This window comes from Triticum urartu, chromosome 2A (genome assembly GCF_056163025.1).
Source record: "Triticum urartu cultivar PI428250 chromosome 2A, HENAU_Tu73, whole genome shotgun sequence".
Taxonomy (NCBI): domain Eukaryota; kingdom Viridiplantae; phylum Streptophyta; class Magnoliopsida; order Poales; family Poaceae; genus Triticum; species Triticum urartu.
This window is the reverse complement of record NC_141874.1, coordinates 705385135-705401163: the sequence shown is the minus strand read 5'-3', so window position 1 is coordinate 705401163 and position 16029 is coordinate 705385135. Positions and strand designations below refer to the sequence as shown.

General features: G+C 47.4%; 1 protein-coding gene, 1 long non-coding RNA gene and 3 pseudogenes across 2 annotated transcripts; 3 read left to right on the top strand and 2 right to left on the bottom strand.

Moving 5' to 3' along the window:
• Window positions 1-1374: 1374 nt before the first annotated feature.
• LOC147986979 (F-box/LRR-repeat protein At3g26922-like) lies at window positions 1375-3338 on the bottom strand (annotated as a pseudogene).
• Window positions 3339-3673: 335 nt separating this feature from the next.
• On the top strand, window positions 3674-4980 carry LOC147986978 (F-box protein At5g03100-like; annotated as a pseudogene).
• Window positions 4981-6721: 1741 nt separating this feature from the next.
• LOC147986977 (uncharacterized) lies at window positions 6722-9572 on the bottom strand. The gene is made up of 3 exons (XR_015615257.1): window positions 8966-9572; window positions 8481-8568; window positions 6722-7613 (listed from the first exon to the last, which is right to left on the bottom strand). It is a non-coding gene; the product is annotated as an uncharacterized LOC147986977 (long non-coding RNA).
• Window positions 9573-11836: 2264 nt separating this feature from the next.
• LOC147986976 (protein FAR1-RELATED SEQUENCE 5-like) lies at window positions 11837-12751 on the top strand (the record flags this gene model as incomplete). The annotated part of the gene is made up of 1 exon (XM_087542220.1): window positions 11837-12751. A coding segment is annotated over exon 1 (915 nt), but the record flags the coding sequence as incomplete, so codon positions are not given.
• A 33-nt stretch (window positions 12752-12784) lies between these two features.
• LOC147986975 (protein FAR-RED IMPAIRED RESPONSE 1-like) lies at window positions 12785-14026 on the top strand (annotated as a pseudogene).
• Window positions 14027-16029: the final 2003 nt, after the last annotated feature.

The following is a 16029-nucleotide window of genomic DNA, read 5'->3' as shown; positions in this document are numbered from 1 at the left end:
AGAGATTATCTAACAAGTACTCCCTCCATTCGGAATTACTTGTCTCGGAAATAGATGTATCTAGAACTAAAATATGTCTAGAATCCATTTCTGCGACAAGTAATTCCGAACGAAGGGAGTAGGTGCTTATGTGGCATGCCACATAGACGATTTTATTTGGCAAGCTGGAAGCTTGATGCTTGTCTCATGTGATATCTTAGAGCCCCGTTCTTGCTGACAGTAAAGTTTCCTTGTTACAGTGATTGCAACTAAAAACTCTATTCATTTACAGCTACATTGGACGTAGTACTGAAACATCATTACATATGTATTGAAATTGATATTTTTGTAAGGCAGAAATCACGCTAGGGCAGATCCAAGACAATAAAAAATAGTTCAATAGTACGTTGGAATTGTTCCTGGTGCAGCTAGCAAATGCATTGTGTACTTGTATTATTTTCACTCGTGGTGCTTCTATGTTGTTCAATATAGGTCACCATGCAACTTTTGCAGCCTAAAAGAGTTCTTTTATTACAGCCTTCTCTAATATATTTGTATCTTGTAGTCAGAAATATGTTGCACAAATGCTAATGGCTATATGATTTTATACTCCCTCCTATCCATATTAATTGTCGTGGCTTTAGTACAACTTTGATTATCATGTTCGACTCTCCCATGCTTACTTCTTTTTATAATGCTATAGTTTTCCAATTCTGCAGTTGGCAATGAAAAAGTAGAACTAGGTTTCAAAAAGATGGATCTCACATCACTTGAAATGCGAAGCCAAAGAGATCATGAGAAATCCAGACCTATGGATGCGGCGAGAAATAGAATGCCAAAAATTTTGTTAAAACTGAAAAAGGATTGGTTAAATGAAGTATTTTTTTCTCAAGTTGGGTAGATCCTGTCAAAAATGTAAAACTAAGTGGTAAAAATCGAATTAACTAAAAGAACTTTGTGTATCCAGTGCAAAAAAATGTAAAACCGTCCAAGACAAAATCTTGTTTCTCAGTTGATTGTACAAATTTTCTTTTGAGAAATACTGTACAAACTTGATCTACACAACCAAAAAAAGTCCATAATGTTCTAGTGATTTTGCTCATCTAGTGCAAAGACATGTAATGTTTGAGAACTGAGCACGGGATCGACTCGTCCGCATCGTTTGAGAACTGCGAAATTTTCCGACAACTACTCCCTCCGTACCAAATTACTTGTCTTAAAAATGGATGTATCCACAACTAAAATACGTTAGATACATCCATTTCTGTGACAAGTAATTCCGAACGGAGGGAGTAAAAATTAGCAACCAAAACTTATATTGGCAGCTCCTAGTTGAATGTTAAAATACTACTCCGTGAAGATAATCCAAACCATGACCAGGAGTATATTTTTTTAGTAACAGTACTGACCAGGAGACTCTCTCTCTCTCTCGCTCGCTTTTACTAAATTCAAGACATGACTTTCCCAAAGATAACATGACATCCCTCGCAAAAAAAGGAACAAAGAAGAAAATAACATGACATCTATGGGTAAATTACTCTGAGATTGCCTCACGGAAGACAACTAACTCATCACATGAATCTCTTTTCTGGTTTGGCCACTACGTACCCAGCAGCTCTCGATCTCCTTCATGAGCTCAGCCTGCAACTCGGACGGCACCTTCTTCACAAACATGACACGCTTCCTTTCAAGCACAAGCGCATTGCGGAACAGCAGGCTGGCCAGCACCCTATGCTGCACATCACACCGATAGTTAACCATGTTGATCTCCTTCACTCGATGGCGCAAGCACCGCAAGGAAAAACTCGACCGGCTGGGAACTCTGAGCTCCACGAGACCATCCAAGGACTGATGGTACCGCTCCTGATCATCATCTACGCCTCTTCTGTTGAACCGCCCCGGGTACATGGCCTCCTCCTCCTCCTGATCATCATCCAAGGATTGATGGTACATTTCCTGATCATCATCTTCCTCTTCCTCTTCCTCTTCCACTTCCTCTTCCTCTTCTTCTTCCTCTTCCTCTTCATCCTTTTGTCTTCCCATGTTGAGCGACAGAACCTCGAGGTTCGGCGTCTGCTCCAGTACCCTCCGGACCGCATCAACTATCTCACTACTTCGGATGGGGCCATGTAGCTCGAGTTGCGTCAGGCTAGCAAACGAGGGGAACGCCCTGAAGAATTGAGTGTCCAAGCCTCGATGGTGCAGGCACAGGTGCTTCGAGGGTGAGACTTTTTGGAGAAACCTTCTGAACAGTATGAACTCCGGCTCCATGGGTGTGGCCTTGCAAAAGTCGATGGTGCATGAGGATATTGCCGGAGAGCCGTGCAAAGAGAGGAGGGATTTCTCGGGCACGGCGCCGCTGTAGTCCAGAGACCTCAGCTCCGAAGCGTCGATGCTTACTTTCGTCAAGTTGTGGCAGCAGCGGAGAGCAAACCTTCGGAGGCGTTTGTCGAGAACAAGGACCTTTTTGAGACGATTGTTGGCTTCTAGCGTCAGGTCGGCGAGGCGGGGACAGCCCCAGATGAGTCACAGCCAAGGATGCCTGTCAGGCGCAACGCTTTGAGGAAAGGCAGGTTGATGGCCTCCGGTAGATTCAGTTTGCAATGGCCAAGGGATAGCGTTCGTATGGCGGTGCAGGAGTAGAGCCTTCTGGGAAGGAGGTACCCCCAGTCCTTATGAAAGCTGGACTCGTCCTTGTAGCGGCTGTTGCCAGTGCGGCGTTTGCAGATCGGGCCCATGAGGAAGCGAAGGTCGAGGTGGAGCTCCTTCTCGGCGTGACGCAGCACGTCGAAGAGCCACTGGTCGACCGCGACCTTGTCCCAGTTGTTGTAGTTGTCGAAGGCGAAGCGGAGGCTGCGCAGCGGCACGGGGAGGCCGGTGCCATCGTACCGGCGGCGGCGGAGGAGCGCGGCGCTAACATGGTTGATGAGTACACTGCTGCAGCTCCTCTGCTCCTTGGCCTCGACGAAGTAGGTGTACCAGTCCTGTTGCCGTTCGCCCTCTTCCTCCTCGAAGGAGATGGTGTGCACGCTGCAGAAGATGTCACGCCACCGGCGGCCAAGCAAGGCCGCACGGCCGGCTTCCTTGTTGGGGAGGTAGGAGAGGACGTGGCCCAGCACGCCGTCCGGGAGGCCGCTGATGCGGTCTCGCCGCCCCGAGGACGACTTCTTTCGTGAAGGTGAAGCCATGTTCAAGATATGGGTAATCAAAAGATCTGCTACCAAATATATATCAAAGGATTTTCAGATCGGTTCCATAGGGCTGTGGATGTGGTTTGGTCTTTGATGAGGCGGTGCATGCAACCCGGGGGTCCGTGTTGACCTAACAGAAATCCAAGCAAAATATGTGGAACCGCCGAACCGAAAATTCCTCGTCAAGTATCGAACGTACTCCCTCCGGTCCTTTTTACTCTGCATATTAGGTTTGTCCAAAATCAATCTCATCCAACTTTGACCAAGTTTATATAAAAAATTATAGACATTCACATAACAACACCAATATCATTAGATTCATCTTGGAATATATTTTTATATTATATTTATTAAATATTGTAGATGATAATAATTTCTAATATAAATTTGATCAAACTTAGCAAAGTTTGACTTTCGGCAAATCCAATGTGCAGAATAAAAAGGGCCGGAGGGAGTACGCATCACGTCTCGTCCATGCATGTCCATCGACACTCCTCAGGGAGATGAAGCGGCGACGCAGGCAGGCGGACCGGCTGAGCGCTCTCCCCGACGAGATGCTCGAGCACATCCTCTCCCACCTCCCGTCCGACGAGGCCGCGCGCACCAGCGGGGCTCTCCCGCCAGTGGCGCGACGTCCCCGCCGGCGTCACCGTCGTCGACCTCGTGGACCAGCAATAAGCATAGAAGAAGTACCGCCGCCAAGGACCTCCCGATCTGCTTCGCCCACAAGGTGACGGGTGCCATCCTCTGCAAGGCCCCCGCGACGCCCATCCGCACCTTCCGCCTCGTCTCACGCCACCTGCCGGCCGACCTGCTCGACCAGTGGATCGGCTCCGCCCTCTCCTCGGGCGCCGAGGAGGTCGACGTCAAGCTCAGGTACGCACTTGTCCGGGCGCAGACTTCAAAACCTACGAACTGAACAGCTATACCAAGACGCAGAACCATCTCTTCCTGTGCCGCATGCTTCGCCGCCTGCGCCTCACCGACTGGACGCTCGACCTGCACGGAACCGTGTCCATGGCGTCATTGGAGACGCTCTGCCTCGCCAGGATCATGGACCGCAAAGGATAGCTGCAGCAGCTGCTCTCCAACTGCCCGCGCCTCGCTGATCTGACGCTGCAAGAGTGCCCGGGCGTCAGCAAGGTCTCGGTAAAAAGCACCTTCCTGCAGAGCTTCAACATGATTTGCTGCCACCATGCCACGCCACCATGCCACTCGCGTTGAGCTGCGCAGCTCGTGCCTGCAGTCGTTGTACTACAAAGGCGGCCTTCCTCTCAAGTCCCTCTTCAAGCTTGAAAACTACCAAGGAGTCGTGGCTCTGAGGATTGAAATCTGTGAGGACCTTTCCAAGAGGGAATCGGCGGATGTTGCTCTGGTCACAACACTCATCAGCCAGTGCACCGAGCTGGCATATGTTCACCTTTCCCTGCGCCCGTCAATGGCCTACGGTGGCGGCGTCCGTGGACGTCGTTTCCTCCTTGCAGGCTCCGTCGTGGTGCTCCCACTCCCTTCGGATTACTCCGGGTGAAAACTTGATCTGCATGATGGGACAATGGCGGCTATGGTCGTGCCCTTCTTGAAGGCACTGTTTTGGAGTCCTCGCTCCGCCGTTGGCCTCTCACCTCTCCTAGGTATCGCTCTTGGTGATCTCTGTCAGCTCAAGGCGGTGCTCCTTTGCTTAAACTTTGTGTGCTTTGTAGTCGTTGCAGTGGTGTGTTGGTGCCCGGCACCCTTGTATCTCGCCCTGGGTGTGAGTTGTGTGCGGTGTCGGTTGGTGTGTGTTTGTATCGTTCTCTCGGATGTACTGTGATATTGCTTTATATATAAAGCGGGGGAAAACCCTTTTTCGTTAATGGCCTACCACAGCAGCTTGTTCGCAGAGGCTGTACGGGGGCTACCTCATAGGCACGAGTCAATTGCAAAAAATCACCACATTTGCGGCTAGGTTTGCAGGAAACCACCAACTCGTTAATCCATTGCAGAAAACACCGGAAAATCTGTTAAGTCGTTGCAAAAAGCGCTGATCGGATGATTTGGCCTGTTTAATCACTTTCTTACAAGTGGGGCCAGATTGTAAGGAGTTGACATAGCTAAAAAATAACACACATCCCTAGATCTAAAAATCAAAAGCAATCAGACCCCCACCCTGCCCCCACACGCACGCGCCGGCCAGCGCCTCGGCGCGCTCAAGCCCGCTCCTCGCTGATCGACATCGGGGCCTCCACCTCCGCGGCCTCATCCTCCTCCTCGGCGGCCTGCATCTCGGAGAGGAGCCCCGTGGACGCCGGCGAGGACGCCCCGGAGGACGACCCCTTCTTGTCCCTCCGCCTCGACTCCTCGACGATCCGCTCCTGGATGGCCGTCATCGGCGCCGCCCACTGTGCCCGCTTGGCCGGGGCGACGGGGGCTCCAAGGTGCGCCGCCATGGCGTGCACATGGCGCCCTGTGGACCAGTTCTGGGACGACACGCTGAAGGCGAGCGCGCAGGCGGCGCGCGAGCTTCACGGGGTCGACGGCGTGGCCCGGGCGTCTGGGAAGAGCCGGGAGATGGCCCGGCGGGCGCGCGCGAACTGCGCGCGGTGGAGGGGCCAGGACAGAAGACGATGAGCGAGGCGCCTCATTCCTCCCGCCATCCCAGCTCTGCCCCGGCTACGACGGGCTGCCGGAGGGCGTCGCCATCACGACCCGCGTACTATGGAGGCGGTTCGCAGTGCAGCCGTGGGCGTCGGCCGCCTCCTCGTCCTCCCCCGTGGCGTGGCACTCTCCGTCGCCGACGAGGCCGGCCGCCTCCTTGACGAGGGCAGCAGCGCGGAATGGACAGGGCGTCAGTGTTCCACTGGGGGCTGATTGCTTTTGTTTTTTTCTAGGGGTGTATGTGTTATTTTTTTTTTGCTAAGTCAATTCCTTACAATCTAGTCCCGCTTGTAAGAAAGTGATTAAATGGACCAAATCATCTGATCAGTGCTTTTTGCAACAACTTCACAGATTTTTCGGTGTTTTATGTAACAGATTTTTCGGTGTTTTATGTAACAGATTAACGAGTTGGTGGTTTCCTGCAAACCTAGCCGCAAATGTGGTGGTTTCTTGCAATTGACTCCATAGGCACTTGGGCCTCCAGGGCTGCTTGAGCAACAATCATGCCGCCCGGTCTGCCGCCGTCTTGCTTCGTGACACCAAGAACCTGGAAGTATTGTCGCTGTTTCCTATGGGTAAGCCCAGAAAGAAGGCGTCCTGGACGTCCGATGGCGAATCGGATGCCGAGACTGAAGATTGTGACGATGGGGTTGACCGTATTAGCTGCGTGACCGATGGTTTGTGGCAGATGTATGTCAGATGCTTGCACCAGGCAAATTTGATAATTTGCCACCCCTTACCTCCCCCTTTCATAATTTGCCCCCCCCCCCCCCCCCCGAGAATGACAGGTGGGGCCCGGGCCCGCCCGTCATTGAGACAATGGGTGGCAAATTGTGAAAGGGGAAGTAAGGGGTGGCAAATTATCAAATCGCCCCTTGCACCATAAGCTGAGAAGAATCAACATTGTAAATTCCAAAGGACTGCAGCTCGAAAGAGGGGTAAGACTTTGGAGGAATTCACGGTTACCTCACCGGTTGATAGTTCCCGACAGAAGGATCAGATGGCATCGCAGCTAAGGTCCTGGCGATACAATCACCATACCAGAATAATTGTAAACAGAAGGCAGAAAAATTTGTGATTGCACTTGTAGAAACTAAGATCAGAGGGAAAAATAATGTTATTTCTTCTGGTAACACAAGGATATGATAGGTATCATGCTTGAATATTTCTCTGTTAAATATACCTTCTTTTTGAGTAATATAAGAACCCAACTAATTGGCACTATAGTTGGATGTATAGGACCAGATAAGCACACGACAATGCAGCATGGTCCTGACTCCTTGGTTGCAGAAGACGGGAAATTCTAGGATAAAAGAAACAGAATAACTTGACACGGCTGACAGATTGCATCTGACAAGGTTGTCGCATTTTATTTCCCAGGCAATGGTTCAGCATGAATTGAAATGGTAGTAGTAGCAAAAGTGTCTATGAAGAACAAACTATTTATTAGCCAGGCAACACATTACCTACAGGCTACAGCTTCTTAAGAAATTCCATACCGGCAATTAATGTTCTATGAGAAACTCAAGCTACTCAATTCTTAGGCGTGTGAACACGGTCTGATGAATACAACATGTAAAATAAGCTGACCTGATTCTTAGGCATGCGAACAGGATTCCATGTAAGACTGAAAATGCTTGGAGGAACAGAAAGGAATGCTCATGAAAACCAGGTCAGCAGAATCAGATATATAGCTATCTCAGAATGATAGTTAAGTACCACAAGTTTGCAGCAGTTCCAGGATGGTCATATTTGCAGAGGTCAATGCTTATCGAGGATTGGATCTCGAAATAAACGGGAACCATTACCCTGCAAACAAACAAAAAACTGTGTTAGATGTGAGGGGGAAAAGTTGTGATTGCACTTGTAGAAACTAAGATTAGAGGGGAAAATAATGTTATTTCTTTTGGTAACACAAGGATATGATACGTTTCATGCTTGAATATTTCTCTATAAAATACACTTTCCATTTTAGTACTGTGGGAACCCAACTAATTGGCACTATAGTTGGATATATAGGACCTGATAAGCACACGACAATGCAGCATGGTCCTAACTCCTAAGTTGCAGAAGGCACAAAATTCTAGGATAAAAGAAACGGAATAACATGACACGGCCGATAGATTCCATCTGACAAGTTAATTGGCATTTTATTTCCCAAGCAACAGTTCAACATGAATTGCAATGGTAGTAGTAACAAAAGTGTCTATGAAAAGTTATGCCAACGCCCAGCGTTTAAGCACGTCTAGGCGAGCTCCTAGGAGCGCCTTTTTGATCTATGAGAAATTCCATACACAAATTAACAGAACAGAACAACCTCAAGATTAAGTTGCTTGAAAAGTTCCACTATACTGAGAGTTTAAGATACAATACCGGCAATTAATGTTCTATGTGTTTCAAAAAAACTCTATGAGAAACTCAAGCATTCAAGTAACTCAATTATAAGGCATGTGGTGAATAAAGCATGCAAAATTAACTCATAATTCATGTTCACAGGATCTTATGAATACAGCATGCAAAATTAGCTGACATAATTCATGTGAGCAGGATCTTATGAATATGACATAATTCTTACGCATGTGAATACTAAAATGGCTTGAGGCACAGAATGGAATGGTCATGAAAACAGGTCAGCAGAATAAAATAAATAGCTATCTCAAAATGGTAGATAAGTACCACAAGTTCACAGCAGTTCGAAGCTGGTCATATTTGCAGGGTTCAATGCTCTCTAAGATTGTATCTCGAAGTAAACATGGACATGACGCTGCAAACAAAAAGAAACTGTATGAGAGGGCAGGAAAATATTTACACTGCAAATCAACAAGCAACCATCATTCAGGGCAAACTAAATGGATTCAAATAATTAGCTTTTTTCCTTGAAATACACAAGAGTGAGCCTGTAGGAAATGGAAAAAACTGGTGTTGTATTGTATCGGTTCTGAAATTGTTCCCCAAATGCTCAGAATACACTGGAATATAAATATCTTTTAAGTCTTTCTTTAGCAATAATGAGACGGTTAGAATCAGGCATATAACTAAATTGACCAGTTTGCTTTCTTTGTGCAGCCACATGAATGCAACGCGATCCATTGTTTATGCTATGTTCAGAAATTGTATGACAGTGCAGCAAAATATTTGCACGGATAAAAGAAGCAACAAACCGTTCAATGCCTCCTGCAGTCTGTAGCATTCTCATTCTCACTTGGAAACGGGCATTAGTACAAAATGTGTACAGCCTTAGTACAAAATGATCAAAACCAGTCGAATTTCCAGATGGGGCTAGTAGCGCAGGACCATGATTTTCTGCAAGTTATGAAAGAGGGGAAAGTGGGAAACGGGCACTGAACCATTTGGCCGAACATGTGGCAGACAGGAACTGGTAGGCAGAAGCATGCCGCTCGCAGCTGCGACGCGTCACGCCGGCGCGTAGCCGCGGAAGGACGGCGAAGGGGGGGTGTGGCGGGTCTCTCCTCGGAGAGGTGCCGATGCTCACGGCGGAGGACGGGGCTCGGAAGCGGGAGGGAGGGCGGAGGCGGCAAGAGCCGCGCGGCGGAGCGTCTCACGGTGGAGAGGTCGGATGGGACGGGTAGGGGAAGGGCTTGTGCGCCGAGGAGCTCGGCCGCAATCGGGTCAAGGCCGTCCGCCAGTGCCACGGCCGGAGGAGACCACCGGCGGGAGCATTCGCAGTCAGGCGAGGGGCGGAGGAGAGGGTGTGCTCGGAGTAGTAGTGCACTGGGTGGTGGCGTGGAACTGGAGGAAGCCCTGCGGTTTGTTTCTCACGCTGGGTGCCATGCGGCCCGAGATCGAAGTGGACCGTATTTCTGTTTTTCGGCCCGCGTTTGCTAAATCACAGGCAACAACTGAAAACATATTCCTTTTTTCTCGAATCAAGAGCTTGCATTCATTAATCAGCGGGCTTACAAATCATTTTGCAGACAATCAACTACTCCCTCCGTCACAGTTTAGAAGGCACGGCTAAATTTGCGTGCATTTCCATAATAGACAAGGTTTAGGGCGCATTGCATTTATTTCTAATAGCTAATTACTACTCCGATATATTATTTCTATATGCATGCGTAGTGTGAATGCTATTTTTTAGCCCATCTCACAACCAATAGATAACCATCTAGGTCTTAGAGAATTTCTAAGCGCGTCTTCTAAACCGTGACGGAGATAGTAGTAAAAAGCTAGGTACAAAATTGATCAAAGGCACCTCCTTCTACTAGCCCAAGCCTGCTTGGCACTAAGATGTACTCCCTCCATAGAGAAATATTAATGCATTTAAATCATTACTTTAGTGCTCTAAAAGCTCTTATATTTCTTTACAGAGGAAGTACCCCTTTATTAGCAATCACGTCCAATTAAGTTAAATTTGGAAGAAAAAACAAATCCAAATTGCCGCTAAGCTCTTCAATCTCTTGGAGAATTGAAGCAATATCTCAGATCATCCATGGTCCCGATCTCTCCACAACTTGACAACTTCCTTCGGATCAGTTTCAACAATGATATGGGAAAGGCCTAGATCACATGCTAGTCTGACTCCACCCTTGGCCGCTAGAGCTTCCATGATCATTGCATTAGCAGCTTGCCCATACCATATAGCTTGGCCTCTGAGCATAACACATGCATGCATGATCTCGTAAGGCCAGACCCGTCGCCCCTTCATCTATAATGGTCAACGAGCTTGCGTCCACATTCATTTTCAGTATAACCCTCCTCTGCTACCTGTCATTTCGCATGTACCTTTTGAACGCACACTTGAGTCACTCTGCGGTCCACTTCACAGACTCGGATATACCAATCTAACATTCCATCCTGACCACACAACCCAACCTCCACATAATGAGGTCTGTTTCGGTACACCCCCCCCCCCCCCCCTCCCCCCTCGCTTAACGTATAAGGGCATTTTGGACATACGGTGCTTAACGTATCCCGCGCCGTATGCGGCATGGCCATACAGGTAGAGCCGAGCGCACAGCTCGAGCCGATACGGCCGGCTCGCAACTACCCTCTCTCCTTCGTGCAAAAAAAAAGAACACGACCTGCGCTGATCACGCGGCCCATTCCAACGTCGCCCCGCCCCGCCGATCGCCGCCCTTACCCGCCGATAGCCGCCTTTCCCCGCCGATCTAGACGTGATCACGCTGCCAATTCCAACGTCTTCCCGTTCGGCCGGTCGCCGCCTTCTCCCCGTCTTCACCCGGGATCTGGCCGGCGCGGACAGATCTTGGAGTCGCCAGCCGTACGTGATGTCGCCTCCGTGCAGGTCGTCACGGTGACGTGGCCTACGTGGACGCCGTCGCCGCCCGCAACTCCGTGATCAACCTCTCCGGGAACCTCCTCGCCGTCCGCAGCCACGCCAGGCCGGCCGAAGTGCACGTGCATGCCATGTAAGCCGTCTAGTTCGTCAAAAAAATTGAATCTGTAAATAATTATGTGCAATCATTTGTTAGATAAGAATTTCTCATCTGTATGATCGTAGTATATTTAATTTGATTTAAAATTGATAGATCAATTTTTATTATAATATTGCAGTGTTGGTTGAGAGATCATTTAATGGATAAAGAAACTGGATTTATGGATCTGTTTTTGGACACGAGTTGGGATGGTAGCGATAGTGTTGATCGTACGAATGGTAATGATAGTAAAGATGATGATGATGGCAGCGACAATGAATCCTGGTCGTCGTACGATAATTTACCTGAAGAGGATTTTGAAAAGAAGGAGGAGGGTGCTTGTGGTGAAAACGTAAGTGTCATGTACATTCTTTTCGTCGGATGAAGAACCATATGGTACTTACACGTGCATATGATTTTTTTATGTGCAGGAGGATATTGACGTTCAGAACAAGGAAAATCATGGTGTTGAATCTTTCGGGGATAACATAAGCCAGGTTCGGTCCAAAATTTAAGATGTCATTGAATAATAAAAAATTGGTTATGACAACTTACACTTGCTTATGTGGAATATTGTAGGCTAACTTTGATGATTGGAGTGGTGAAGATGGATATGAGCATGAGGATGGAGCTAATATGGACATTGAGGAAGCTGAAATCCAGCAACGTGCGCTGGAGACACAGTTGAAGGTTATGGGTATGACATTTGCATCACAATGGGAGGCTCACATGTTCTATAATAACTACGCCAAAGACCGTGGATTCAGTATCAGAAAAGATAAGGTGAAACGAGGAAAAGGACTTTCAACCACTGTTCGGTATAGGAGATACGTTTGCTCGAGGGCAGGAAAACGTCTCAGTAAATTTTTAAACCCGAAGGGCCGTACACGCAGGCTAAGACCAGAGACTCGTTGCGAGTGTGGCGCACATTTAGTCGTGAAGTTGGACAAAGGACGTGGAGTTTGGTTCGTGGCAGCTTTTATGGATGATCACAACCATTTATTGGCTAGACCAGATGAGGTGGTATTTCTGCGGTCACATCGAGTGATGGGAGATCACCAAATAGCTGAGATCTTGGCGATGGAAGGAGCTGGGATCAGAAAGCATATCATCGTTGACAACTTCATTAGCAGGTATGGCTCGTATGATAAGTGTGGATTTCTGAGACGAGACGTGTACAATCCATGTTGCCGAGAAAAAATGAAGTTGATTGCGAAGGGTGATGCTAACACGGCAATCGGGATTATGAGGAGCAGAAAGGAAAAGGATCCAGAGTTTTTCTTTGAGTACGTGCTCGATAAGGAGGGCCGTTTGAAGAGCATGTTCTGGTGCGATGCACAATCGCGGCGGGACTATCAATTGTATGGAGATGTGACGGTGTTCGACAGCACGTATAAGATGAACAGATATGGTATGCCGTTCATCCCCTTTGTTGGTGTAAACAATCACCGTTGCACCACAGTTTTTGGTTGTGCCATTGTGTCCGACGAGACCGAAGCGACGTACGTGTGGCTGCTTCAGACATTCCTGAAGGCCAATTGTCAGAAAAAGCCAAGGTCAATCATCACAAATGGAGACGCTGCAATGATACGAGCTATTCGGTTGGTTTTGGTTGATGTGTTGCACCGTCTCTTCTCATGACACGTGAAAAAAACATGCAGAAGCACCTTAATTACAAATCGCTAAGTGAGTTCAGGGCACTCTTGTACTACTCCACCTCTCCAGCCAACTTTGAGGCGAGATGGCACGCTTTCGTCCGTAAATGGAAGACTGATAAAACAGAAGAGTGGCTGAGTAGGATGTACAGGAAGAGGAGTCTGTGGGCAGCATCATATCTGTCAGATGGTTTTTTTTCTGGGTATGCGCAGTAATCAAAGGAGTGAAAGTCTTAACTCTTGTCTTCACCTGCACTTGGACGGCGGTATGACTATTGTTGACCTAGTTGTGCATTATGAGAATTGCATAGTCCGACTACGTGAGAACGAGGCGCATGATGACTGTGTTTCAAATCAGTCATTGCCACCATCAGTCACAGAATATAAGGATATTGAGAAGCATGCCGCCGAAGTATTCACTCATTCCAATTTTTATATTCTTCAACAAGATCTGAAGAAAATGGGAGAACTTGAGATTTTTGAGACGCTAGTGGGAGTTGACTGCCACACCTTCATCGTGACATGGAGAAATAACCGGAAATTTCAGTTCAGCGTGAATTATCGAGCTGAAAACTCTGAGAATACGATAGACTGCAGTTGTGGACGAATGCTTCGGAAAGGATTGCCTTGCAAACACATTCTGTATGTGTTGGTTCATCTTAAAAAATCTAAAATACCTAAGTGTTGCATCCTTAAGAGGATGTCGAAAGTTGCGAGAGGTGGGCTGCCTGCACAGCGAAAGAGTGACTTGTTTGGCTGGGGTTGGACAGGGGCAGAGCAGCGTGCTCGCTATAGTCAACTTAGTATAACAGGAGCTGAAGCTTTTCATGTTGCTTCAAATGATCCATTCGTCTATGATGAGTTGATGCAGTGTCTGCAGAATATAATAGCGAAGAAAAAGGTCCCTGATGATGATGCTGTTGGTAGTACAAGAAATGTGCATGAGGATCCACGTCAGCCGGAACAACATGTTGATGTCATAGGTGATCCCGTGAAAGTTTCCACGAAGGGCGCCCCTAAACAGAGCAGGACAGGGCGGGCAAAGAAAGATCCAAATGTTACAAAGAATGGAAGACCAAAATCATTTTCTGAGAAAAAACCCGGTCCTCTTTGTGGCATTTGTAAGAAAGAGGGCCATAGACGGCAAACGTGCCCTAAGAATGAAAAGTAAGTTTTTCATTTTTTTCAACTATTTTTTGGTTTTGTCTTCACAATTGTCTGATGAGTTGTTTACAATTTGTTATGTAGGAACCGGGCATAAAGATGAAGTACTCATAATCAGTTGAAAGCACTGGCAATTTCAATTTATTTGTTTAAGAATAAGAGACATGGCACTTTGAGTTTATTCTTTAAACCACCTTGTTTGATGAAAGTCATTAGCACTTTCAGTTTATTTGTTTAAGAATAATAGACATGGCACTTTGAGTTAATGTTTATGCCACCTTGTTCAATGTTATGAGACATGCGATTTATATTATTATGTGTGAAACATATTATATTTGTATGAATGTGTTACTGCTGTAATGACATAGTAAACTTATGAAGATCTTTAAAATGTAATGTATGTGACAATTATTTTGTAAAAAAAAGCCCCAGCCGTGGCCGGGCGCGCGCGCGCGGACGGTAAACTACTACGCCTTCTGGCGAGGCTTTTCGGCCGCCGAGCGGGGAGGCCACGGCGCACAGCAGGGCATCATGTTCTGTAGCGAGCTTGTGAGAAGGCGAAGACGCGGGTATGTAAACCGGTCGGCGCGTCTCTCCGCGGGCGAGGTGGGACTAAACCTACTCGGCACAAAGCGCCAACGTCCGTATCCGCACACGAAGAGGATCGGCCCACGCGCCCGACGCGCGTCGTTTATGGGCCGACAGATCGCCATATTCCCCCTCGGGATCGTTGCATGTGTGCCGCTGGCTGGGGCGGGACGAGACGTGTGCCACCCGGCGCGCGGCTGGTCGGTCGGCCGGCTGCTGGGCCAGCAGACCCGCCCCGTGGCGCAGGACGAATGGCGCCAGCCCGCACTACCTGCACTGCGCGGGCCCGCCACTGGCTCGGATGTCGGCCACCGCACGGGCTGGAATATTCGTCGGACCTATCGCCGCTGCTGCCACCAGAATCGACATGAGAAATTGTGCAGCTTTTATCCACATCGCACCAACTCAGGACGGCGGGCATATTTTTTAATAAAAAAATGACCGCCGCGAGTAGGAACAACAACAACAGTACATGTAATATCGCAGAGGCAAACTGATACATTTTAGGACAGAAAAAATATTACTTGCCCACACGCATTTAAATTTTTAGTGTCTCATGAAAGCAATAAATAAAACATGAAAAATTATCGAAATCTATCCCAGTGCCATGTCGCATTACAATCGATCACAGTATCCAACAACGGTAGAGAAACCTTCTACGGGACTAAAACCCTACCGATGCTAATACCTACTCCTTCTCCATGATTTTAACAATTTTCATCTTCACTTTCTCTAATCTGTTGACCTCAGAAAAAATGGTTTCCGCGACAATACGCGGCCTTGACTCATTAATCTCTTGCTGGTCAAATTCATGTGTCCAGCGATCTCCGTCCCAGTATTTTATGCACCACATCACAAAAAGTCCACAAGACACTCTGCAATAAACATGTGTGTGATCAGCTTAGGATATAGCATGCACTTTCTTGTATTCATTTAACTTACCCATCATGTTGTCTCGGCATTTTATACTCATTAATTGGCCACGATGAGACATCTGGAAATTTTTTTGATTCAAGAGTAGAGTTGGCCTCCATAATATCCTTAGAAATTTCAGCTCTCTGAAACAAATTAACAAACCAGAATTTAATGTATGACTCAATAATGTTCTGAATGGGAGTGTGACAATTATAGCGTACCAGGGTGGCAATCATATTGCGAATTCTTTTGCTTATTGCGCCTTTAGAATTTGAGTCAAGAACTTGAAACTCCTCCTTAACGGTGTGCATCACTATGGTTATCTAATGATTATCATTAACGTGCATAGGAAAATACGCCTATATAGTAAGCAAATGATGTTAGTGCAATTAAATAATAATGACTAACAAAAACAAATAAATATGAAAGGAATACCTTGTCCCGTCTGAAATACTCATCCATTACTCTTGCGAGGACTTTTGCTTTCTTTGTAACATGTTCAGAATC